Raw genomic sequence first — 27,737 nt, 5'->3', positions numbered from 1 at the left:
CTCTGTAGTGCCCTTTGTATTGTGATAGAAAAGTCTGTTTAGACATTAGAATTTAATGTCAGGAAAAAAATCTATTTGATATTTTCTTTTATCAGAATATGAATTTTATTACTCACTGTAGTTCTCTTTTTACCTTGATTGCCAAGAAGCTGCTAGCTAAACCTTAATCTAAATAAGAATAACTACAGTTGCCTAGATGCTTGCTGTTTTTTGACATAATAATATAAGTGAGAATATTTAGAAAAGGGCCTGGCCTCATCGTTCCTGTCTTTAGATGAGGAACCTCAAAATGCAGTATTTGGAATTGTGGATTAGGTTTCAATTACAAATGAGCCAATAAAGAATGTATAGTATCTTCTGACTTTAGCCTAAGTTATGTGCCCTTCGGCAGACGAGCGTTGTCACGTGGTATATGATATAACAGTAGTGGGGGTTTTATTTAAAAAATTTTTCATTATGGAAAATTTCAAATATAGTACAATGAACTCCTAGGTGCCCATTTCCCAGCTCCAACAATGATCAACTCATGGCCAGTCTTGTTTGGTCGCTATTCCCTCCCTGCCCCCATTACTCCTGGGCATCATATCCTTTCATCCATAATTATCATTGTTTTAAGAAGCCATCAGAAGGGATGGTGAAAAGGTCTAGGAGTGATTTGTGAATGGGAGCAGAAAAAACCCCTTCATATTGACCATAAGGAACAACTAAAATCAGGATGTGAAGAAAGAGAACACCAAGGCATTTGCAAAAGAAAAAGGGTCAAAACTTAATCAGAAGCCAGAAAGAGAAAAGAGTACAACCAGTGTTGTACAGAACGCCACCTGTTTCCCTCTTTGAAGCACATGCCATGTAGCTGTACCTGGAGTGCTACCTGTCCCCACCTGCTTTGCACAATCCTCAAAGTCTTGGCGTGTTATTTTCATGTAGCCATTGCTTTGTCACCTCTCTAAGCTTTGCATCCAGCTTTTAGCAAGTGCTTTTTCATAAATTAGATGTGACATTTATGTTCAAACTGTTGTTGTCTTTTTATGTAATATTTCTCAAGTTCTTATGTTACTTGTGTGTTTGTGTGTGGTATGATTTATTTATGTCCCTGTGATCCTAGAAGGAAGTCTGTTTCCAAACTCATGGTGTCTAATTAATTTGGATAAATATGCATTATCTAGGATGCACATTAATTTCTCTGTTTGGCTGTAGTTGCCATAATTCCAGTAGGAAACAATTGCTTCTGAATGTTTGTCTGTCTGTACTTTCTTAAACTCAGAAATTAAAAAATAATTCCTCTTAACCCCTAGGCTCCTTCCCGGTTATGTTCTAACTCTAGTGCTTGTGTGTGTGGGTGTGTGTGGGTGTGGCACGCACATGCATGCACATGCTTTAATTCTGACCCTGTACCTGTCAAATGTAAAGAAAGAAGGCACTCAGGGATAACAATGCTGCAAGAGGCTACCACTTAAGGAACAACAACTAGCTACCACACAGGACACCCTCCTGTTGCCCCCACCCCCAACCAGGCGGTTTCATTATTTTTGTGAATTTACTGGCGCACAGGGCCTTATTTCTGGTGTAATAGTTTCAGACATATATGTTTAGCACACTAAAGAAACTCTATCTCACCGGGATGATTTCACATTACCCAAACCTGTGAGACTGTTGTGTACTAGCATAATGGCAGTTTAGTCGCTTAAAGGATAAATACATCCTCTGGCCGATTGGAAGATACATGTTGACTTAGGCTGTGTCTTCTCTCCCTTTATGCCAGTCTGCGTGGGTTGGCCCGTTACATCTGACAGTTGCTGGTGAGCTGTGCATCTGGATATTTAAAAGCCTTCCAGTTGAGACAGCCTTCTGTGTCCACCTCCCCACAAGGGACGATGTTACCAATTCGACTGTAACACCCAAAGGGCAGAGCCTGGCACGCTCGCCCTGTGCCTACCTGTGCTCCTGTGAGTGTGATTTTTCTCGTTGTAGGGAGAACGACTCCATTCTGATCAGCACATTCTTTCTTTTGCTGTGTGAGTAATGTCTGTCAGTCTGCCTTTTGAAAGGGTTTTTTTCCATATTAGCGCACTTCATTGCCCTCTGTTCGAAGTTTCAGGTACACGTCACTCTGGCTCTCATATTGACGGTTGTGCAATTTCAAGTGACGTGATAAGCGTATTGATTACTTTTCAGATTTATATTGCATCTGACCATTGCTGATTGTTTCAGCAGTATTTATCATTTATTTTCCAAAATTGCCTCCTCTGCCGTGCCTCAGTGTTTAAACAATTTGGTCTGTTTTCCTGACTTCTTCCTCCTCCCTTGCCCCCTAATTCTTGATTGAATGCTCTCCATATTCCTCTTTCTCCAAGGCCTACAGTCTATTGAAGCCTTTTGTTAAAACCACATTCTTTTGTTTTTTCGTGTCCCAGTGGGATCATCCTTATTTTCTAGTCATTTTTAATGTTTGTCTCTTTGTCCTGCGCTGTGTGTCACGTTTAACACGCTCCCAAATCATTCATGTGGTGTTGGCCTTCATTTTCTTTATCTTCGGTTGCTTCTGATCATATCCTTTGTTCGTGTCACTTCCATGGCATTTTTTCCTTTTTGATATTAATTTATGCTTGGCCTTTTAGCCAGCACAGCCCATTCATTTTCAAAGTCCATGCAATGAGAGTGTTCTTGGTAAGACCTTGTGTGTCGTTTGGAGCTGTGGAAGTCTCCAACTGGGATTCAGTTAAAACTCCGGGCATTTTCTAGCTATTAAAAAACTGTCATGAAAATAATGAGGAGTTTTTTTTAAGGACATCTTAATCTCTTCAGAATGCCCCAGATGGCCTCCCAGGTGGACCTTCGGAGACGTTGTACGTGGGGCTCTCAGCCTGCACTGCAGCAAACTTCTTTCATTCTTTTTCACAATCTTGTTAGCACAGCTCCTGTTCCCTCCACCACTTCAGGGTAACCAGTGTGATCCAGATTTATTATCTCTGACCCTGTAAAACTGTATTTTTCTGAAATTCAGCTGTGTGTGGTGCACACACTTGTGTGTTTTAGTGGACTTAGCCTTTCCTCTTTCTCTGTGGCCATGATGAAATTCAGGTACTGTACTTCATGTGTGTCATCTCTTCTAATCCTGTGAATAACCTGAGTGGTAAGTACTCTTTTCATCCCCATTTTACAGATGAGGAAAGTAAACTTGCTCACTGCCAGGAAGTGGTCACCTTGAACCCTAGCTGTTTGGCTTCAGCTCCTCCTTTCTTAACCACAGCTCATTATGACTTCTGTCTTTATCGTCTGTCTCCATATCCTCTCCCCTCCATCAGTTCAGCCCGTTCCACACTGGTCAGTTGTAGTACACAAATACACTTAGGGGTGAGGATTTCAAGGTACAAATAAAGACTGCATTGATTAACACTCAGCATTTTTGCTTAAACAAGTTTGCAGAGTTCCGTGGATTGCATTCTCCAGCCAAGAGTCTTGAATACACTTTAAAAAATCAAACTGTCATCCACTCCTTGCCGAGATTAAGCTAACTTCCCTTTACCCCGTTTCTCCCCTTATCCACCCTAAATCTGACCCATCCAATAAAGTTCTTTTCTGCTCAAGACCTGGCTCTTCTCCTCCCGGTCACCTACTCACTATAGTCATCAGGATCATCATCTCAGGTTCTCCACTAATTCCTAGAAAGGAGAGTCTTCTCCTTACCCAAGACTATCACTCTAGTAATGGGACTGTGGTCATAACTTTACCACCAACCCCTCCCATGAGCTGGTGTTGCCTGACCTTTGGCCTCCAGAAAATCCTATTATTTCATATCTTATATGCTCAAAACACATGCCCTGCCCTCTCTTTTAACAATTACTGGATATTCTGAACTGTTTCTGTCTCAGGCATTTCCAAATCCATTTGTAAAGTTCAAATTTGTCCCAGTTAACTCCAGATGGGAAGGAAGTAGATATTCTTTTATAGCATCCCTTATAGATGTACCTGTCAGAGGAATCAGTGTCTGAGGAAAGGTTCTACAGTTCTGCTTTACTGGAGCAGTGCCCTGTGGTCCTGTTGTAATTAAGGATTTGTCTAAGTTCAGTTAAAAACTCCAGCACACTGCTGCATGATAAATTGGCGGTTCAGCTTTACTCCAGGCAAACGTTTGGTATAGGAGCTCCATACCACCCCAGCGCCCCTCAAAGTGAGGCACTCTGATCAGCTGTCACTATACCATGCTTAATAGAATCGATAAAATAATGAGAAAAATGAAGCAATGGGACTAGATTAGCACGCATCCTGTCACAGAGGGGTCAGAAGTGATATAAGAAGCGACTATCCCGACTAGATGTCCTGAGGGAGCTGTTCTGAAAGTGACCGGGAAAATTGGGTTGCCAGACCATAACAAATGGTCAGGAAAGCAAATGATCAATTTGAAGAAAGCTTCAAAATTCAGGAACACCAGGGGAATAAAATTAACAATGCCAACAATAAGTGAGAGAAGTTGGGTAGGAATAATGTGCTGAGACTCAGGTCAGAGTAATAAAAGTACTAACTTTTTATTACACATGTCCATGCTGTCCTTCATCTTGGTGGAACACATACTCCAAGTTGACTTTATGCAGATTTTCTGATTCTAATATGAAGCAACATTTACCTTTTTCCTAAAGGAGAAAGGCCAAGTATTTGTTTTCTTTCCATAACTTATATTAATCTTCTTTCAGGTACTGCTCTGAATATATCAGTGGCAAACCCAGATTGCTAAGACAGTGCAGGGATATCTGTGATGTGGTTACTTTAAGGTTACAATATATTAATAGTCAGGAATTGTACTACCTTCTGGTTAGACTAACTTTAGCCCTTTTGACCTCTGTGGTCATTTAGGTCTTCTTTGGCTTGCACCTGGCCTCGAGAGTGGACTGACAGATGGATTTATTTCATTTTCCCAATCTGCAGGCATTTTAAAAAACTTGATGACCAGATCACTATTGACAGATGTATTTTAAGAGTTTGGCAATGGAGCCTTGAGTATCTACTATGAAAGATGTAACCTCCGGTGTCTAGCCCTCAGGGTGGCACTCTCTGGGGCTCAGGAAAGATATATAAATAAAGGAATAGTGATGGAACCATCTCCCTGTCTTGGTGTACTGAGTTAAGTCCTTTACCAATTATACCTGGTTAGCTCTTTGGAGCATCTTTCAAAAGAGGCTGATTCAAGCCCAGGAAAGACGTCAACCCACTCTGAATCCCTAGAGTCATTGACAGGACCTCCATGGTCTACTATAAAAGCTGAAGAACGTCTGGAAGAGCCGATGAGTTTCCAGCATCTAGGTTTATGCTCTATGGTGGGCAAAAACAAACAAATAAAACCCAAACCAAAAACAACTACAAGTGCTCTGTTTTGGTATCTGTACTATATGACAATGAAAGTGAAACAATGGCTCAGTAACCCAAAGGCAGATAAAAAAGAAGAAAAGCAAATAACCTGCATAGCCAGTCCCTAAACCAGCTGCATTCGCCTTAAATACACATAATTTTTCTAACTCCTACTTTTTTTATAGGCAGCTGCATTGGTATTGCAATAACATTATTTCAGATGGTTGAAACTGCCTTAATTTCAAAAACAGGTCATTTCTTAGTCAGTTTTCCTGGTTGATGGTGTTACTGTTGCCTCCATGTGCACCTGTAGATTGCTGTGATTGTTGCTAACAGTATCAGACATTTCACAGGCAGAGCCAGCCCCTTTCTGAGATGCAAACCAGAGCTGCCCCAAGGGCTTTGGAGGAAAAGTTGTCTATACTCACCCTCCACAGCATCATTCATCAACTCACCAACAGACTTACAGACAGACACAAAAGCAATATGTGATACAGTCCCTGACCTAAGGGAAATTTCGTGGGTGACTTATAATGAATTTAAATACTCAAGTGCCAATGTGTGAACCAAGAGCGACCATGCACCAATTCAGACAAATTTATTGAACAATACTGTGGTAGAGATTTTGAGGGACACCAAAAAAATAAAATATATGGTCCCTGCCCTCAAGGAGCAGGAAAGTTGGAAGACAATTTTACAAAACCATGAGTTAGTGTTATTTTATGGAAAGGAGACAGGCTCTGCACTCTGGCAGACCGACTTAGCTTCAAATTCAGACCTACCTGCTTGTCGGTTGCATCACCTTACAGTCTTCTGTCTTCTTGTCTATAAAATGGGAGTAATATCATCAACTTTCCAGGTTGTTATGAGGATTAATGGGATGATTTGTGACAGAATGAAAATAATTCTTTGTGTTATGAAAAACATTTTTTAAAACTACCTTCTGTAATTCTAAAGAGGGACAATTCAGCTTTTATTGGTTGGGCCTAGAGATGGGAATAAAGAATGAAAATGGAGAGTGTGAAATTGTTTTGTGGAAGAAACGGGAGAGCTCTAGGGTGACCCTGTGTGTGGGGTTGGAGGGGCGGGGAGGGGAAAGAGGAGAGTATCCCAGAAGCAGGAAATCCTGGTGCTGCAGAAGTGGAGAGGCTGGAGGGGAGAGGGGAGAGAGAGAGATGAGGCAGCTACATTGGAGGAAGTGGAAATCAAGGTGTTTAATGGCGATTCTAAATAGATTTTTGCCTTATATAACCATTTCCTCCATTTATCAACACAGTCTTCAGTAAAATCTGTATATTGATTAATGCTTTGTAGAGTTGGATTTGTTTTTGGGCGATGGACCCAACTTTTGAATTCTGCTTTGAAGCGTCATGGCAAGAATGAAGGATCCCAGCCTTATCTGGTCACATAGATAAGGTGCTTGGCTGTTCATAATAATAAAAACTGTTTGTAATTTACTGTTAATAGTTTTTCAGAGGAAGGAAGAAATCAGTATGTGCTGGAGTAGATTAAAAAACATTTGGAAAGAGTAGGACTTATATTTGTCTTAAAAAGTGGGAAAGACTTAAAAGAGGGAAAGGGAGAGGGCATTTCGGGTGCAGAGAACTGCAGGGACAAAGATGTGGGGACAGAAGTGTCTATAGTGCCTCTAAGGAATTCTGAAGAGAACTTTTTGGTTATAACAGAGGATGTTTGTTAAGAAATACTGAAATTATGTCCAGATAACTTAGAATCACATTGAGAAGAGCTTTGAAAGGCAGATAAAGGTAGTAAGCAGTCAGGACCTGTGGGAAGGTTTTGAGAAGCAACATTTAATTGTGGAGATTTTGTTTAAAAAAATTCCTTGGGTTGTGATAACGGCGTTGTGGCAATGTAGGACGCTGCTGCCTGAAATTGTAGTATAAGAAGATAAGGAAAATTGAAACATTTTGAAGGAAAAATTGCACAATTTGGTAAGGAGTATGGAAGACTCAACAACGAGAGCAGTTTTGTGTTGGCAATCTGGAACAAAAATGTCATTATAAATAAAAAGAGGAGAGTTGACCAGGGCAATCTGACTAGGTGGGCAAAGATGGGACTGATTTGAAGTTTCAGCAAAATATTCAAGTGTAAGTTTCCTCAAGTCAGTTGGAGATAACTGGAGAAAAGATGGAAGGTTGGGGTTGGTGATGCTGATGGAGCCATTGTTTGCATGAAGGTCATAGTTGGACCGTCTGAAATTTTAATAGGTCTTGAGGATTGAATGTAGACAGAGAAATAACAATTACCCAGGGAGATTTGGGACACTGAAGGTTATAGAAATCAGGGGAAGAAAGAATTCCAAGAGCCTTCTTCATGCTTCCCCATTTCAAATGGTACCTCCATTCACAGTTACTCAGACCAAAACCTGGGGGTCGTCCTGAATTTCTCTCCTTCCTTCACACCCTGCACTGAACCCATTAACCAGTCTTGCTGAATCAACCTTTAAACATATGCCCTGTTCTGCTACCTCCACAGCTGCCACCCTGGCTAATTCAGCAACATCTCTCACCAGGGCTACAGTAATATCCCTGTAAATGGTTTCACCGCTTCTGTTGCCCTCCATAGTCTAAAAATCTGAGTATTCCATCTAAAATATAAGTCAGATGATGCCATTCTCCTACTCAGAATCCTCCTATGGCTTCTGTTCACAGAACAAAAGTCAGTGTCCTTACTGTGCCTCCAAGGCCCTAGTTGTTCTGGTCTGACCTCCTCTAAGTCCTCACCCGCTACCACTCATCCCCTCTCTCACTCCACTGTAGCCACCCTGACCTTCCGTGGCCTCCAACACCCTAAGCTTATTTTTGCTTCACAGCCTTTTCCTTCGCTGCGCGTAATGCCTGGACTTCACCACCACCCCAACCCCAGCAACACACATGTATTTTCATGACTTTGTTTTCTTCCATGAGTATATTGAGTGTCAGTTACTGTCCTAGACATTGGGGATGCACAGGAAATAAAATAGACAATCCTCCCAGTCGTCATGGTGCTTCCGTTCTAGTGGGGGAATCAGACAATAGACAAGACAGATAAGTAAAATATGTTGTGTGGTGGATGATGGTAAGCGCTAAGGAGAAAAATAAAGCAGGGGAAGGGCACAGGAAGTGTCAGTGTTGGGTGTGGTGAGAGTGAGATGTCATTTTATGAAGAGTGGCCAAGGACGGCCTACTGAGGGGATCTTTGAGGAAAGACTAGAAAAAAGTTAGGGGAACAAACAAATCAATGGCAAACTAGTCAGAGACCTTGAGAGAGGAGAGTCCCTGGCGTGTTTGTGGAAAAGTGTCTAGAGAGGAGAAATGAGGGTGTAGAGGGAGAGCAGTGAGGCCTGAGAGGCACCTGGGCTCAGTTATGCAAGAACTCACGACATTCTCTTTCTCCTACCTCTGTTATTTTTCTTCATAGAACTTATGTTACCTGATATTATATTACATATCTTTTTATTTATTTAATGTTCTTTCTCCCTCACTAGAAAATAAGCTCCATAAAGGCCAGACTTTGTATTCTTCACCATAACAGCATCTGACCCATACTGGGAACTCAATTTTGTTGAATAAGTTAATGAACAGAAGGGAGGAGCCTAGAACTAACATTAACTATGGGAGAGTGAGACAGGAGGGGCCTTTGAACTTGGCAGGAAGGCATTTACTGGTCTAATGGCCTTTCTGGGCCCTTGATAATAATAAATGCTTGGGGCAGAAGTGGAGGGGCAAAGAAATAAAAGGAAAGGACCAGATAAAGTGATGTCAACCTGTTCTTAAACTTCCTTAATAGCAATTGAATTAGACGAGTGTTACACAGCTGGCCGTGGTCTGTTCTTTTCCTCTCTCTAACATATTTATGGTTTATTTATCCTCTTAAATAGATACTTCACAAAATTGAGCATGTGGTATTATGCTGATCCATCGCATCCCTTGGAGAACTGACAAATCCCACTCTGCTCATTGTTAACATAGTTTTAATTAAGGTATCTAAAACCCCATGTTAAGATTTAGCTATAATCTCATTTACTGTGTGGAAGGTGTTATCTGTTTCATGACGGAGGTAAAATCTTAGGAAAGAGATATCCCCAAACTGAATATGAAACACAGTTAAGCCTGAGTGACTGAAGAACATTTCTATAATGAAGAGATGTATGGGAAAGAGCTCTGTGAATAGTATCAAAATACCCAAGTCATGTCATTGGAAAGACAACTGCCTGTCTTCCTGTCTCAGCTTGAAAAAATTCAGACCTTCAAAGCTACAAGTACATTGTAATAGAAGGGAGCATCCTATGAACTGAGGTATTTACACGATATTATTTAAAAGGAAGTACTGTAGGCTGTGAAATGTTTATCCAAAATCTTTTAAACATTTCTGTGCCAAAGAATAAAGAAAATCCAGGAAAGAAAAAGAAAAGAAGGAAATCTCTCCTGCAAGAGAGATGGTAAAGCTTTGTATGAATAACATTGTTGGTGTGAGGGGACGTATCTGATCCTCATGGAAACAGTCCCCAGGCAGAGCTCAAAGCAGAGAACTAAACAGTAACATGCAAAATTAATTAATTTCATGAGGCTCATTAACACCACCAACAAAAGTTCCCTGCTGGGAGCGCTGTCATTTTTATTAATCTCGGATACTTCCATTTTGTCTGATTTTCATCATAAGGAGGAGATGCCAAAGAAAATGAATTCATCCTGAGCAGGATCATCCTGGATTATAACAAAGTGGTTATAACTAAAGGCAATAAATAGTTCCTTTCGTAAGCTTATCTTGAGGTTACCGTTAACTGTCGTGGATAAATAGTCTATGCTGCTTATAAATTGGTCAAAAAAGTATTTAGCCCAAAGTTAGAGACACTGAATAACAAAGTATGTAGATTTTCCTTATGTATCAGCACATCAGAAGAAAACTTTAAATTTTATGTCATATCGGAAATAGATAAGACATACATTTTAAGCTCATTTTGCAAAATGAACTTCTAAAAACTCTGTGCATTTTATTTACTTCCTGGAGCATGAATTTATTTCGAGTATAAGTAAAAATATTTTGAAATGGACCAGAGTAGCTTAGAATCAGTTTTATTTCTTTCTCCCTCCCTACAAGGCTTTCTTTCTCTAGATTTGGGTAAAACAGCAAACGGCAATGAGGGACAGCCTCACAGCTCTTTCATTGCTAAGCTAAGCGTGTGCCCATTTAACCTGCATCCTGAGAGCACAGTTTCCAGGGTGCCATATGAAATATGACTGTGTTTCCTGGAGGGGGGAAACGAGGGGTTAGTAGCGTCTCCCTTCCACGTTGGTTTAGCAGTTAGAGGGGACATGAGAGGCGAAGGACACATACACCCTGGGTGGGCTCCAAGAAACTGACAGCCCCACGCGTCCCACCAGGAGATGGAAGTTGGGAACACGGTTGTATCTGAGTGCATGTTCAGGGATCTTCAGATCAAGGGGCAGACAGGAGCTTTGCCTTACCCCTGCCTCTCCCATTTTCTTCTTTTACTGCACATTCCCCCACCTTTTCACAGATTTACAAAATCCATAAAGAGAGCATTCTGGGTCTGTTTTCCTGAAGGGCATAAACTATTTCCCCGGGGCCCCACTCTGATCTAAAGAAGTTCATTACCAAAATGTAAGTTTGTTTTGTGTGAGCCTTGTAAAATGGGTCTTACAGGATTCCGCAAGTGGTGGTAGACCTCGCTTCTGAATGGCACACTCCCCGGTACAACTCTCCCATCCTCTCTTGTCCCTTACCCCCGACACCATACACACACATCCCCTCACTCTCAGGTGCCAACAACCCTCCTGGCTCCTGCATGCAGCACGTTAAGACTCTGCAACACCTTCTAGGCAGATTTCCTGGGATTCTGTCCAAAGACAAGGTGTCCCATCCCTCAACATTCCAAGTGCGCTCCCCATCCTCATCCTCATACGCTTTCGCATTATGCTTCGAGTCCTCAGGCCTCAGGCCCCAACCTCCCCAAAGTTTTCATTGCACTGATGTTGGGCTCATGCTCTGCGTCTGCTCTGTGGCAACCAGGGATGTGGTGAGCCTCCTCAGAACAGCAGGGGCTCCATGGTTGTACCTGGGGAATCAGATACTTGGCTCGTTTGTTGGAGTCATTGTTACATCCATGTAAGATATGGACTCTTAAAAAATCTGTCCAAATATTGGTGGAAATGTAAAAAATCCCTTTAAAGAAATGATAGAAGTAAATATGACGATAATGCAATCCTCCTTGAGATGCACGCCAGTATAATTTTCTACAACACGTGTGGTTGTCTCCCTTCATAACACACGCGTAAACTGTACTTCTGGCAACACTGTGGTCTCTCTCCTCTGATATGGGTACTGACATTCAAGGTCATTTTTGTACCCTATACTATGTCCTATGTTTTTGTACAGCTTTAAATAAAGAGTTTGTTTTTCAGGTTTTAGATAAAAGTGACGCTGATGTTTCATTGAAAGAAGAAAAAAAGGAAATTTCTCTTATGAAAAAAGGTAAAAAAAATTTCAGTTTACGTATTTTAGCTGTAATGTTTGAGTTGTTTTCCATATGACTTATGTGACATATCTTATGTGGGGTGTAGATCAGAAGTTTGGCAGCAGTTTGGATTTTAAAAAATTAAATTGTTGTTCCAGAGGTGGGAGGAGGGGCGGAGCTGCCAACCTCACGTGTTTTGAAGGGGCAGAGAGACACTTCCTGCCCAAGAATAGTGCCCCCAACACTGCCACACTGCCTGCAGTTCCCAACCATAGACTCATGTCACCATCTGCGTTGAATTCTATTTAGAAATTTGCTGAGGATTGACAGCAGGCCTATAATTTTCAGAATCTATTTTGAAAATTATAATGATGTTCTCCTATTTTCAATCACTTAGTCGTTTTCCTGCTTTTCATGATTCTTCTGAGATCACTAAGAGTAGTTCAGCAAACACATTTATTAGTTCCTCCTTTTCCATGGGATGTAATTTGTCTCAGGTGAGATGCTTGAACTTTTTTAAAACATAAAGTTACCCTCTTATAATATTCAATCCAAAGACAATTTCCATGGATAGAGAAGCTGGAAACAAACTGGATTCAGAAAATTTTATTTTCTTAGTGTCCATTCATTGTTATTACTATAATTCTTTTATGATGTGTTATATTCTACTGTTCTCTCTTTTATTTTAATATTGTACCATTGGGCCTAAGCAACAAGTCCATTGTTTTCATTGTCATCTTTTTATTCTGAAATAAGTTTTAAGGCCTTAGTCTCCTTAGCAAATCTCAGTTCATTTTGGCTTCATCATTGCCAATCCTTTTTGTGTTGATCTGTGCCATCATTTTGTGTTTGCTTTGGTTGTGAGCTCTCCCTGCCTTCATACTTTGTTGCTTAGGTAACCTAATCAGTCATTCATTCACATCTTTATATTTGAACCCATTAGTGCGGTCCCTAAGAAATCACACAGTTTCTTTTTTATCTTAATTAGGATAATTTGCAATTACACAATCAGGATTTCTTTTGTAAGGGTCTCAATTATAAAGCCAATCTTTTACAGAAATTTCAAACTATTGACATGCCTTCAAGTATGTGCCTGTTGGATTTCCAAATTGTAATGGAAAAATTGTTAATACAATTTTGATCCTAAAATTAATATTTAATTTCAAATACTCATCCTGGGTTTGGAAGGAACAAATTGTGAAATATTTTCAAATAACTGTAATTATGGATTACTTGGCTGTTGGGTTAAAAAATTTCACTTTGTATGCAAGTCAGTGAGTAAAACCATTGGTACCTGCCGTGTGCTTGGAAAACCTCTCTCTTCTGTTCTCTTTTATATTTCCTTAAAGGAGTCAGGCAGATCCTCAGCCATTTACCCTTCACCTAAAACTTTCCTTGTTGCTGTTCTGTTCCAGCTGACCCTCAATGCCCCTAAACTTGTTGGCAAAAGTTTACTTGGTGGAACAAAATATTTGGACAGTTATCACAAGAATTCTAGAGATAGATGGAAGAAGGACACATTGACTTATTGCTTATACTGTCCTCAAGACACTCTTAAAACCAATCCAAGGGGATCGAGGCATTTCTGCTTCACTGTAGACTGTAAACGAATCACTAGCCTCTCTGAACCTACAATTCTGAGATTCACTGAGTAAGAAGACCAACTAGATGAGTCTAGGTCTCTTCCTGCTTTAAAGTTCAACTCTCTACTGGAGACACATTTCTGATTGGGATCTGTCAGAATGTCTTTGAACCCAAACCCAAAATGGAATAGAGTGGGATACTAGGGGAAGACAGGTGGCTGTCTGGGCAGAGGCAGGTGAGAGAAGGGAATCTGAACAGTCCCGATCAGTCACCCTGTGCACTCCAATAGCAGAGAGTAAGCATCATTAAAAAGAAATTACAAAGAAACAAGTTACAGAGGCTCTTGGATTACTATATAGACTATATACACTTTATTAAATGGGTATTATAAATTGCCTTAAGAACATATTGGTGCAATTTTACAAAAGGATGTTTGAATACAAAGCCAAATTATGTACAAGTAGTTAATGAGCTGCTAACATTTCTTTCAGTTCACTTTATTGTGTGATCACCAAAATGTGATTGTTTTGTCTGTGTTCTTTTGAAGAAAAAGAGGAGCTGTGCAGTGATACTCCAGAAAGAAAGAGAAACTCTTCATTACCTAACTGGGAAAGGTGCATGTGCTGCAATTATACAAATTCCAAGTGAGTTCATTTGTACTGTTGAAAAGTAATTATCAGTGTTTAAATATAAGAAGAAAGAAAATAATAGCAACAAGCAAAGGCAATTAAGAATGGAACCAAATTTTACAAAGGAGACAAGAAAGAATAGAATATCCTAGATTTCTTACCTTTTTCTCAAACCTTTTCATTTTCTTTTGTGAGAATTTGGGAATAATGAAATAGAACAGGCTTAACTTCCTACTCACAGCGAGCAACTAATTCAAATGACTATAATGTAATCAAAGAACTGAAAATGTCACATATATATAAGGCATGACTATGAAATCATGAACCAGTTTATTGTGTGGATCATTATTTTATTGTCATATACGTATGTAATTATAATAATCATTGCATGCTAGAATTTTCTTGACATGAGACTTTTGTCACTTTTAAAATAAAATCAGCTGAGTATTTTGGATACCCAGTAGAATGAAAAGAATGTTTTCAAGGAAGCAAACTCTTACCTTTGCTCGGCTACAGACTTGTCTAAGCTGCTTTCCAGGCATTCAGACCCAGCATCTGAATCCAAATCCTGTGCTCTTTTTGCATAGGAGCACAGTGAATTAAATGCAAGAAAAAGCCAAGAGGAGCTTTTATTTTGCTGCACTTGCTGACAGAGGAGTCACTCTAACACTTAATCCCATCACTTCACTCTTCTACTCAAAGTCTTTCATAGCCCGTCACTTTTAAGATAAGTTAAAAATCCTTAGCATAGCTCAAGTCCGCTTGATTTCTGCCTCTTCTTTAGCCCCCACTTTGCTTCCCAGTTTCTAAATTACTATAGTTCTCTTTTATCGCTTTCTCCACACTACTTCCTTTGCTTGAATGCCCTCTGCAACTTGTACGCCAGTCTCTTACCCTTTCATTCAAGGCTCAGGTCAAGTGTTCTCTCCTTTGGTCGCCCGGCTCTCCCAGGCAAACTCAGGTATTCACAGAGCCACTGTTGCAATGAATCAGATTGCATCATAAGTCATTAAATTTCAGTAATTACTTGTTAAATACCAACTATGTTCTGACACACAATGGTGAGTGACATTTCATAGTTAAGTGGAGTTGTCTGTCTGAATATCTGTCTTCCCGTGGCATATAAGCTTCATTAAGGACGGGGGCCATATCTTTTCTTCTTCGTCACACTAAGCCTCTGAGAGGTCTTCCCTGACTACTCCATCTAAAATAACCCACCTGACTTTTGACAAGGCACACTATCAAATCACGTCATCCTGTTTATTTTTTCACAGCACTTATTACTTTAAAGTATCTTATTCAATCATCTATTTCTTTTAACGTTTTACATTCTAGCTTGCCTGTTTTGTGTATTTTCCTGTAGAAGTTGACTACTCTATGAGAGCAGACACTGTCCTGCTCAGCACTGTGTCCCTAGCATCCAGAATAGCACCTGACTCAAAGTTGGCACTCTATAATATTTGTTAATTGAGTAAATGATCTGATTTTTTTTTTCTAATTCTGTTGCTAGGCCATTTTATGGACAATGCTTTAACCTAGAGTTATTTATTAAAATTTGAGTTAAAATTTAAAATCCATTCAAAATTTGAAACATATTTTTGGTGTATGTGTGTATATATATGTGTTTGTGTGTTGTTTCATATATTATTTTTAGGTTTTTATGAGGCTGTGTTTTTTTAATCATCTTTGAATGGTAACTACAATATGAATGTTAGAACTATGATCCAATTATAACAATCTTAATGGAAGAATCTTGTCAAATGCATTGCTAGTGGTAGTGATGATAAAGATGATAATAATAATAATTAGGTACTATTTATTGAGTGCTTACTAATAGTAGGCATTGAGCAAAATTCTTTGTATATCTTGTTTAATCCTCAGCACAGCTCTATGAGGTAGGCACTATTGTTATTTGCAGAAGAAGAAACAGAGGTTCAGAGAGGAATCCTCTGTGCTCTAGTGTAGTTATTTTACCCTCCCCACCACCCCCCCAGCATGAATTTCCAGCATCTCTAAAATGGTAAAAAAAAAATGGACTCAGCATAAAGGAGGACTTCAGCATAAAGGAGGTTATAATTAATGGGCATTCAGACATTGTGCAAGTATTCTTTAACAGACAATTAAGCATTAGTTATAATGTTCTCAATCTTAAATAAAATATCAGCTGAAATTGGACAGCATAATTAATGGCAAAGAACTGTTGACAGTAGAAGCACGTTCCATTTGATATAAACTATTATCCAACTTTTAAAAGGCCTGTACAATATAAACATATAAAACTCTCTGGAGCTGTGGTCCTAATTTATGGCTGTTAGCATGAAAGGATCACAAAAGTCTCCTTATTACTTGGCAAGCAAAACTTTGCATGATCTGACCCCTACCTTCCTACCCAGCTTCGTCTCCCACAGTGCACGTCCCCAAGCCCTCTTCTACTGTTTTGTCCCTGTAATCCTGAAAGCTTTGGGTCTCATTAACATGCTGCCCTATTTTATGAATCCTCACTGAGAGTTATTTCCTATGCTGTAGCCAGTAATCATTTTAAATCGTGTATCGGATCACCTCGCTCCCAGGCAAGAAACTCTCCAGTGGTAGTGCCTGCTCTGCTTAGAATAAAACCCAGATCCCCCGCTACCGTGACCTCATCTCTCTCCCTCTTCTTCCTGTGCGCTCCACTCCAACAGCTCTGGCCTGCTCACTCCTTTGAACAGCCCTACCTCGTTTCTCTTCCGAGATCATTACCCTTCACCTGGAACGCTTCTTCCTCCAGATCGTGACTCAAGATACCTCTCAACTGACTTCGTCCCTGTTTTATTTCTGTACATACCCCCTCTCATGCTAAAATAGAACTTTAATTTAGAAGCTGCTTTCAGCAAATAAGAGATAAATGGTGTATGACTACTGTTGTTAGGCATAAATTACCACCAATTTCATTTCATTGTGGCTACCCAAAAACCTTGAAACAAGATTTGTCAGGAATAAATAGTAATTCTTCTAATTGAGAATTGATTTTATATAACTCTATAAAGGACCATTTTCAGCATTACATGTATGTCCTTGCTTTCATTTGTTGTGTATTAACGTTTCATTTGTTGTATACGAACATTTCTGAATTTTTTAGTATCTAATATGATTCCTACTTTGAAATTATAAACCGTGGCTTGTTTTTGCCCAGTGTGCTCATGGAAGATTTAAATCCAAGCTCTGGATGCAAAGCCAGAATTTCTGGGAGTGGTGCTTGTAAAGTTGCTTCTTCGCAGGCAGTGTCTTCTCAAAGCACGTCTGTCAAGGAAACAGTGAGAAAACTGATGTCTAAATTAAGGTAAACATATTTACTAACATATTTCTTCATGCTTTGTTGAACTTTCTAAGCAGTGACAACTCCTGGTTTTTTTCCCTGTTCAGTAGTAACATTATTGAGAAAATTCAATAGAATGACTTTATGACTTGTCTCCTAACTACACTGATTTAGATACACCATGGGTTAAATGTTCGTTGGAATAGACATACAGTTGCTGACTGCCTATTGTTACATAGGCCAGCAAAATGGTGGATGTTAGTCCTCTCTCGAATGTAATGAAGAATTCTTACTGAATTTGTCATTTGCTTTTCTTTCCTTTTCTCTCTCTCTTTCCTTCCTGCCTTCCTTCCTTCCTTTTATCTTTCCCTCCTTCTCTCCTTCTCCTTCTCGTTGCCTCACAAAGACCCTCCCGACATTTCTATGGCCTTCTAAAAAGTCTCTTTTCGTAGCTTTAGATATTGAACTTATGAAGGGAAACTGAGTTTTACTTTTTTGTTCAGTGTAGAATGTTAACGTTAGTGGGCATGCTTATTTGAGGAATTTAGATGTCTGGATCTCAGTTCTCAAAAGATGGAGACAGAGAGGAGATAAAGTCCAGGATCCAGAGTTTTTCCAAATAGGGGCTGATGATGGGAGGGGCTTTGCGGTCAAGCCAAAGAAGCTGGTATACAGAAGAATGCTCTAGAATAGGTGTCATGTGGGAGGGCGGGGGCAGGAACAGTGACACCACTAACCTAGTGCAGCCACTTGGTTTGGTTGGGGTTCATAGACTGGGGGGGGTCTGTGTGAGATCAGAGGCTCTGGGCCAAGGAGAACACACACATGCCCTAGCTGGAGAAGTGTTTTCACTTAGGAAAGTCACTTTGACTTTCTGATCACTGACTGACAAAATCTTTCTGAAGAAGAGAGTTGGTAAAGAGTAGAAGCAGGTGGAAAGAAAGAGAAGATAGAGATGGGGCATAGGAGCCACAGCCTCTACTCAGGCCCCAGGCTGTGGTTCTGTGTGTGAAAGGAGGCTGCTAACCACTGTAAGACGTGAACTCAAGTCTGCAGCTGCCCTGGACGTTGTGGAAGTTTCTGTGGCAGCATCCGGGGCTGTGGGGCTGTGCGTACGTGGGTATGAAGGCCCCACCTACTGTCCTTTATGAACACACTCCTAATGCCAGTCCTGCCCCAGGAGAAAGGAGGACGCACTCTTGGTTATATGTAGGGGGATCTACCTTGGACTTTTCACTATGATACTAGGGATCCAGAAACAAGCTGTTGACCAAGAAATGAAGCCAGAGTGCTACATTCCTGAACACTAAGTTCTGTCCACCAAATCTGCCACAGGGCCTGGGTTGACAAGCTTACGCTAGCCTCGGAATGCGACAGAAGCAGGTCAGCCCTCAGTGTTGTACAGATATTATGAGGTTGAAAAAGTTTGCTTGTCCAATGGTCTGGATAGATGTCAGTCTCGTACTGCCATGGTCTATAGTACAGGCCCTAAAGAAGGGGATTCTCCAACTAGTTTCTTACCTTCTGGCAGTGTCTGTCCAGAAGTAACATGTTAGATCCTCAGCTTTGAAGCTGCGTAGCTATAAATTTTCATCCTGGTTTGTTACTTACTAGTTCTAAGATTCAGGCATATAGTCAGTTACTAAGGCATGGTAGTATGTGGTAAATTATATATATATAATGTGCCTGTGTATATCTGAATAATTGTGTGCATATTATTAAAAATGCATCTATATGACCACATGTCCGATGATGGGGACATTGCTTAAAGTGAAGCAGGCCTTCTTGATGATAATAGTTGTCATTTTTGAGCCATTATTATATTTTAGGCATTCACCCAAGTGCTTTGTATACATTAGCTCCTTACTCCCACAAACTTATGAGGTTGGTATTATTTTTAACCTTTTTTTATGGATGAAGAAATCAAAGCTTAGGAAAACTAAGTAACACACTCAAAGTCACAAAGACAATTACCCAGATACTAAGGACTGGCTGGGTTTAAGCCCACACTCCCTGATTTGGAATCTCGTGCTCTTATCCACCATATGTATGTATATATCTACATGTACATATACATATATCTACACACAGGTTAAAATATATATGTATGTGTACTTATGGAAGAGTGTGTATATATATGTATAGACACACACACACACACTCTTTGCTACTCTCCACATTGTGAGGCCTGGAGAGACCCGTCTGGCCATGTTACAGCAGGGTGTGGATGCACCACTGTGTATCATCATTTTTCTTATTTTTTACTTGGCTAATTTTTTTTCTGCATCTAAGTGTATCATTACCATTAATTTTAATGAGTTACATGTGATCAAGAAGGAGATAATCTGATTGAGTGTACCAAGAGTTTGAAGTCCATCCACTTCTATAATCAGACATCAATAGAAAATTAAAATTTCCCAGAAACCACCTCCCTAATGAACTTAGTGCTTGAAATCGTCATACTGTTTTCAACTGAACACTCTGAAAGCCAAATGCATTAATAAATCAGCTCTTTCCTGTAGCAGCTTGAATTTTTTGTGGTGATCGTTTTATAAAGACATTCAGTGGAAGAAGACTTGCACAGAACACAGGGCTTTAACTGGAACAAAGAGAGCTCCTCATTTACCAATTTTCTCTTTTCCCTTTAGCAGCATATAGTGTGTTTTCTCGCATTTCACCAGTGCAAACAGATTCTTGTCATCTTTGTTATGGTTTTTTTCCCTGTGCTGGGCTATCCTGTATCTGGGTCCACGTGTTATTCCCTGTGTTAACTAGACTTTAAATTCCTCAAGACGCGGAGATTGTGGCTGGCTGCGTACAATGTGGAGGGCGCCGAGTTCTTTACACTCACAATTGTTCACCAGATTTGCTTGCTTGTCACATGATAAGGAGAGTAGTCAGAGCCCTTTGAAGTCTGTGGAATGTTCCTCCACTCGATTCACTTTGGACGTGACATCATCCTCATCCATTGCTATGCTGCCAAAGTAGCCACCTCTGTTCAGTTCATGTTAACGGAATAAATTAATAAGAAATAGTAGTTTTCATTCTCCATTTTCATCACCTGACTATGCTCAGTTTATTGTTTTCCTGTCTTATTTTTTGTCTTATGTGTATTAATTTGTTTAATCCCCAAATATAGTAACTTCTTGAAAACAGGTTGGGTTATCCACACCATGTCTAATATTTATCCGTAGACATTCAGAGAATACTTTTAAATTGAAAGGGATAAAAAGCAGTGAATGGTATTCCTGGATGTTAAAATATTTTCAAAATAATGGGATGTGACTAATTGTGTTAAGTTAGAAGTAAATAAACTAAACTAGGATCCAAACTATTAAATTTTATCAGATGGCCCTAAATATTGGAGTAGTATCCAGTTTCAAATCACTTTCAATAATAATAATAATAAATATTTATTATGCACTCACTATATGCCGGGGACTGTCCTGAGGGCTTTGTGTATGTTAACTCACTTAAACCTTACAACAACCCTATTAATAGATACTTTTATTGTCCCCATTTTACAGATGAGAAAATCAAGGTATGTGGAGGTTAAGAAATTTGCCCAGCACTACACAGCTCTTAAGTGGGAGAGCTGGGATTGAATCCTGGCAGTCTGGCCTCATAGGCCTGCTCTTAACTGCTAACCTGTAATGCCTTGTTTCACTTTATTCTTGTATACGTAAACGTGATAATAAAACAGACTTCATGTATTTCAGCTCTGCAAAAGGACAAACATGCTTTGTGTTATCTTAAATTTTAAAAATACCAAAAATAAGTTTTTTAAAAAAGTCACTTTTTACAGGTAGCTGCCAATTACTGAAAGAAAAGAAAAGGCCACAGAAATAAATACACTAGCAATTGAAGTCTGTCAAATACCACGATCTGGTTCCTGGTGTTAGAAAGTGGAGCCACGCCATTTCTATTCCCTCCTAGTCTTTCTCTGTCACTGGGATGAAGTTTCGGTCTCCCTGTAGTAGGAGCTTGCTCTTCTCCTTAGCTGAGATCAAGCTAATTAACGAGGTTACTGTTTAAAAGGAACAGCTGGATGACAGGCACCTCTGTGTATCCCTGCTTACGTCTAGAAAGAGCGCAGTTGTGTTAATGCAAGCCGGAGATTTTTCTTAAGGAAAAATTACTCTGTTGAGAAAGGAATATGACTATGAAGTGAAAAGGAATGTTTCAAAGCTTTGCTGTCGTATATGGAAACAGTGCTGATTGAGTGTTTTAGCTCACCTGGTTGAACTCTATAAAAACTTCCAATTCAAACTTGCGGATATGAATTTGACTGAGATGGACATTACGGCCACAGACCTGCTATGGTCCTGGAGGCAAGTAATAGCTCTGGAAAATCTGTAGGGTTATTTCTTGAATTCTTGAGAAGAGACGCAGTGTTAAACAAAGACAAATTCCTGATTTTATTATCAAGTCTGGGGGTAGAATTGGGAGTAAATGCTCCAAGGGAAGGAGGGTTCCTGGTGGAAAAAGAGTCGCATTGAACTGACAGCACTTGGTTCATGAGTCCCCCAAATGCACAGTATCCACTTGATTCAATGCACACCAGTGAACGGACACTGGCTTAGTCCTCTGGCTTCGCTCTGGGCGCCTCCTGGCTCATCTCCATGGACTAGAGGATCACCATGTCCACCCTAAAGGAAACCCAAAGTCTAAGGGCAGAGAGAGCTTGATAAGATAAACCTTCAGGAACCAAAAACGGTATCACTGAAGAAAACCATTGAAGACAGGGACTAAAGACCATAAATGAAGGAATTTTTTGAATTCTTATACATCTGCGTTCAGACCCTACATTTGTGATTTTTGGTGTCTTAGGTTTTTTAACATTGTCTCACAGTTTTCCTGAATTAGTTTTTCGGGAAGAGCAAACAGTCTGTGTGTTTGTGCTTGAAGACTGCAGGAGCCAGGTAATTTGTCTTCCTCTCTAGTCAGTCTCATGGGACAGAATCCCCAAGGGCAAGCGATTTAGCAGCAGCTCTGTGGAGGAGAGAGTAAACGGCTGACTACCAGGGTCCTGGACAGAGAGAGACGCGAGTATAGGAAGCCTGCTTGGGGCTGATGGTCGGGGCGGGGATGCGGGTCCTTCATGATCAGGAGACCAGAGACTCCTGTTCAAAATAGGAACAACTCCTTAATCAAAGAGTTTCCATAAAGATATACATAAAGATTTATGTATATAAAGCACGTAGCAGCGCTTAGCACATTTCTAGCAGTTTATAAAGAGTGGTTGAATCTGACCAGGGGTCCCAAGACCATCAGAAAAATACTCAGTTCCTCAACACATATAGTGCCGTTGGCCTGGAGTACTTCTTCACATGTCCCCACCCCTGCCCCCCACAGCTGAAACTCCTGCTCTTCTTTGGGGCTCTCCAAATAGGGGTTAGGGCCCCTCCTCTTGGTACCCATGTGCTGCATTCTCGTTTGCATCCTAGCATTCATCACACTGTTGGAACAGCTTGCTTCCTTGTCTGTATTCCCCACTAGGCTGAATTCAGTGTAATAAGAATACATTAGGTTCCTAGCATGGGGGCATGGTGCCAGGCTCTCTAAGGTGCCACTTGGTGAAAGCTATGCTTTAGTAGGGGTTCAGGGAATATCTGTGGAATTAATGAGCTTGAGTATATTGAGAAAGTACAACGGGGCAAAAGCTACCGTGATTCCAGTAAAACCTTTATATAAAGTTGTGCTTTATTTTAAAATAGCATCCATCTGTCTATCTTTAGAAATAATAGGACATATGTGTGAAACATTATTCAGACTATAGATGATGTTTGGTGTAAGTTTGGTGTAGAGATGCCATAGATTGAGAATAATCCAGGACTAATCCAGAACCTTTCCGCTCCCCAACCTGCCGCTTCACCCTCTCCTACTCCCCACAAATGCTACTACCTACTATTTGTTTTTCTGGAAGTACCTCCTTAGAAGATTGCTGATTTACTCTCAATCTAAACCCAACAGAATTTATACCCACCAAGAAAAGGACCAGTGCTCAGAAGAGGTTTCAACCCTGTGTTGGAGGAAGAGAAACTGGATGCAGGGAGAGAGAGGGGTGGTTTGTATAAAAGACCTCCCACCTCTTCTGCCCCCCAAAACCCACCACGAAGTTGACCACAGGCCCCTTTCGCAGGGACTCTAGTTGCAGCTGAAATCAGCTATGCCATCTGATTTCTGCTCATCTCAAATACCCGGAAGCCCCTTTTCACCCTGCCGCACCCCACTCATCTTCTTACTAGCCAGGCACATCATTCGGAGGAGTGCGTGTGTGTGTGTGTGTGTGTGTGTGTGTGTGTTATGTTTGATGTTGTGCAACTTTTCGAATTGAATCTCCTTAAAACTGTAAATGAATATTAACACAAATAATATACTTAAAATACTAGGAATGCAAAGTATATAACAAACAGCTGTTTTGTCTTTTGTGTGCGTGTTATTTTACAATTGAAAAGTTTTTTAAATCCCTTGGATAATATCCATGAGCTTCTTGGAGCGTTTCAGCATAAAAACACTCTATACACTTTTAAGATGTATAGCTATAAATTTCTAGATTTCATATTCTCCCAGAAATGTAATATGTGTCATCTAGGTAATTAATCCTAGAGAAGCCATCACACTGGAAGAGTGAGGTGCTACTGCCTTTTGGCAAAAAGAAGCACCTGTTAGAATAGTGGCCATCACTGTTTGGAAGGAGCAGGGCCCATGTATGGTTTCTAGGAGTAGTCCCAGAGGCCTTGATGAGAGGAATTACTCTGGAGAGTTAAGTTCTTTGGTTTTCTTAGGAAAAAAGTCAGAGTAAGCCATAGTTAGCCTCTTTTCCTCCAGTAATTTTGCAATGCTGGGTTCTCTGCCGAGGAGAATACTCAGTAGGTGCCAGGGCTCTCCTGGACTGCTTGGATGTGGATGGGCATTGTGAGCCCATGCTTGCTTGCTTGAATTTCTAGATACACTCTTTATATTAAGATAAGTGTAGATTCACCTGCAGTTGTAAGAAATAATACAGAGAGATCCCCTCCCCTGTACCCTTTACCTAGTTTCTCCCAATGGTAACATCTTGCAAAACCATGAAGAGTATCACAATTAGGATATTGGCGTTGATGCAGTCAAGACACAGAACAGTTCCATCACTGTGCGGATTCCTCCTCTTGCCCTTTCTACCATGCCCACCTCCCTCTCCCCAGCCTAGGCTTTTTGAAGAACACTTTGATGCTGATGTTAAAAACAAACTATTTGACAGGCATAAATGCTCATCTTTGCCAAGACGCTTGACACCCAGGAGATGGAGCCAGTTCTGACAGGTGAGTGCTGCGCCTCTTTTCCTGCTACTTTCCCATCTCTGCTGTGCTTATATTCCTAGGGAGATTCTTCTGTATTTTATTCCTGAGTATCAGCTACCACCAGAATTCAGCTGCACCTCCGTGGAGGAACTTCTAGCAAGTTCTGAGGTAAGCTGGCTGTTTTGGAACTCTGAGGGAATGACAGACTGGCCTGAATTTCATCTTCAGTGAAGAAAAATGTAAAGTGTTACCAGTAAGAGGACCTAGAATGGCTTAAGTGAATGAACATGGGGATCTTGATACAAGTGGGTGGCTCAGAATTAAAGCTGCCTTTAAAACCAATGTGGCCAGGGGCTAAAGAAGCTTTGGGAAAATCTTACAGCCTGAGAACAGTTGGTTGCAGAGATGAAAAGAAACAGGACATAGTCCCTGACTTCCCTCCCCCTCACCGAAAACAGGGTTTCTATCTCTTAGATACACTTCCTCAGCCAACACGTGCTTTTATGAGGAGCTGAGGTGAAGACTGGGTGGGTCAGCCATGTTAGGTGCCCAAAGCACTAGTCTTATTAGAATCACTAAAACTTCACCGGGAAAGAGGAAGAAAGTTATGTTTACCAAATCTCACAGGACAGTACCATATATGATTGGAAGGAAAGCTCTGATGTGAACCTGGGGCTCGCAGGGTGAGCCTCACACTGGCTCACAGTGGTTAGTCCCCACGCTGCTAAGTCACCGCAGGCTGTGGTGGAGCTGAGAGAAGTGTCCAGGCCTGAGGCCACTGAGCTACTCACGGGGGTGGAGGAGGTAAGGCCTCAGGCCACCAGAGCTGCTCACGGGGGTGGAGGAGAAGAGCCTGCATAGGGCATGAGGGTGGGAGGGCTACTTCTTACCCTCATGCTCAGCGTTGGTTGTGGAAAGGAGGGATCCACATGGAAAGGCTATCAGCGAAAAGAGCACCAAATGATTAATTTGACAGAAGCGCCATATGCCTTATTCTGATCCTGGGTGAAATCCTTAGTTTTCTAACCTACAGTCATTGTTTCTGCTTCTTCACCTTCAACTCTCGCCCCATCCTCTCCCATCGGGCTTCTGACTCCACTCCTTCACTGGGACCGCCTTGCCAGGCCACCAGTGACCGCCATGCCCACAAATGCAGCGGTCACTTATAAACCTGACCTCTCAGAGGCCTTCAGCTCAGCCAAGCACTTGCTTCTCTTTGCAGACTTTCTCTGAGCAGCTTCCACAACCCCCTTCTCATTTTCTTGCTTGCCTCCCTCCCATCTTTGCTGGCACTATTTCTCTGTTTGGTTTCTAAAGGTTGGCGTGTCAGAGGGCTCGCTCCTGGGCCACTTTCTTCTCTCTATTAAATGCTGTTTCCAGGTGACTTCAACTCGTCTCTGATTTCAATACTATCCCATATGCCACTGACTCCCCAGTCTATTTCTCTGGTGTTCCCATCCAAGAAACCAGACTCCAGCTACCTTCTTGACATCTTTTTTTTTTTTTGAAGATGATTAACCCTGAGCTAACATCATGCCCATTTTCCTCTACTTCATATGGGATGCCTCCACAGCATGGCTTGACAAACGGTGCATCGGTCTGCACCCGGGATCCAACCCATGAACCCCGAGCTGCTGCAGCAGAGCACACAAACTTAACTGCTACACCACTGGGCCAGCCCCAGACATCCTTTTGAATATTTATTATTTATCCTTTACTTTTCCTTCACCTTGATTTTTTTTTCATCTTCATATTTTTTTGACCATGTTGTATTAGTGATGCAAGCTGCTTTAATCCTTTTTTGGAATGAGGTGAGATGTACTTTAGGTAATTAATTTAATTAGACCCAGGCTTAAAAGACCCACAGTACCAATGTTGGCCAGTTCTAGGCTTTGATACTTTTTTAATACTAGATACTTGTGTGTTATAACTCTGTTGTAGACAGTTCATTCTCTAAAAGTTAATATCCTGTTCTATTATCATTTGTGAAAACAGCTGGAGCAGTGCCCAGAGCAGACAAACAAAAAGCTGAAAATATGTTTCAACCAGGTAAGCTTCCTTTCAATATAGTCATTTATATTCTAAACGATCCTGTATTCCAAAGGAGAAATAATATACATTTCAAAATGTGAGGTTTGGAAGGAAATCAAATTTGCATTCACTTATCAAGACTTAGATTAATGTGTAGCATATCAGATGTCACAAAGCAACATCTTTTTGAATTTTAAAATGTAAATGTTTCCACAGCATAAAGCTTATGAAACGCTTGGAGTAGGACTGTATTTTGAACAGGAAACATGACACGCCGAGTCTGTAAGGAATAGATTCACTGAATCCTTGAGACACTGGACTAAACCAGAAATCATTTGTAGATTAAAGTTTTAATTATTTTGGACAATTTGATATCTCTCTGGGTTTTGTTTTTTTAGTATCCTGTCAACAGATTTTTAAGTTTATGACTTTCCATTATAAAAGTAGTTATAAAAATAATTAATGCTAATTAAAGAAAGTAAAAAGAATTTTAAGAAATTCATCCATAATCCCAAACCATTCCAAGATCACTGCTATTAATATTTTGGTGTATTTCATGACACCCTTTCTCTCTCTCTCGGTAGACTTTTTTGTTTTTTACAATCTTCAAGAAATACTGTGTATCCATTTCTCAAAGATTTCCTGGAGGTAGAAAAGAGTCCATGGAGTCTTTCAGTTCTACTAGAGAAGTATCTCAAAAAATTATATGCCCTCCAATCCCTTAATTCACACTTGAGGGAACTGAGACTACAAGATGTAAACTTGGCCAAGCTGACCCAGAGGATTAGTGTTGGAACCAGGACAGCCGTTGAGGTTCCCAGACTCATTATAGAGGCCACAGCAGTCTAGAACTTTTCTTGGCACCAAGACCAACATCGAGATGTTAGCTCTTCACTGACACTCTCCCTGTGTTTGCTGAAACAGGTATAGCAGCTCCATCGCTAGCACATATACTAGCATTTCTTCCGTGTGCTTATGCTTACAGCCATCTTCTGGAAAACTGTCATAACAACATGCAAATCTATAAAGACCGGGAGGTGAATGGTTCCCCTGGAGTTGTGCAAAGCACAACTGTAAGCAGAGGCACTGCCTCG

The 27,737-nt window shown here is 40.6% G+C and overlaps 1 protein-coding gene across 1 annotated transcript in view; it reads left to right on the top strand.

Annotated features, from left to right (window-relative positions):
• MORC1 (MORC family CW-type zinc finger 1) overlaps positions 1 to 27,737 on the top strand; it is a 162,797-nt gene that overhangs the window by 126,279 nt on the left and 8,781 nt on the right. The window contains exons 23-27 of the mRNA XM_058556516.1: positions 11,769 to 11,838; positions 13,953 to 14,019; positions 17,207 to 17,353; positions 24,693 to 24,780; positions 26,608 to 26,661. Coding sequence (XP_058412499.1) covers positions 11,769 to 11,838; positions 13,953 to 14,019; positions 17,207 to 17,353; positions 24,693 to 24,780; positions 26,608 to 26,661 — 426 coding nt within the window. The remainder of the gene's footprint in view (positions 1 to 11,768; positions 11,839 to 13,952; positions 14,020 to 17,206; positions 17,354 to 24,692; positions 24,781 to 26,607; positions 26,662 to 27,737) is intronic.

Source organism: Diceros bicornis, chromosome 15 (assembly GCF_020826845.1).
Source record: "Diceros bicornis minor isolate mBicDic1 chromosome 15, mDicBic1.mat.cur, whole genome shotgun sequence".
Taxonomy (NCBI): Eukaryota; Metazoa; Chordata; class Mammalia; order Perissodactyla; family Rhinocerotidae; genus Diceros; species Diceros bicornis.
Note: the sequence above shows the minus strand (reverse complement) of the source record. Positions and strands in the feature narration are given on the sequence as shown.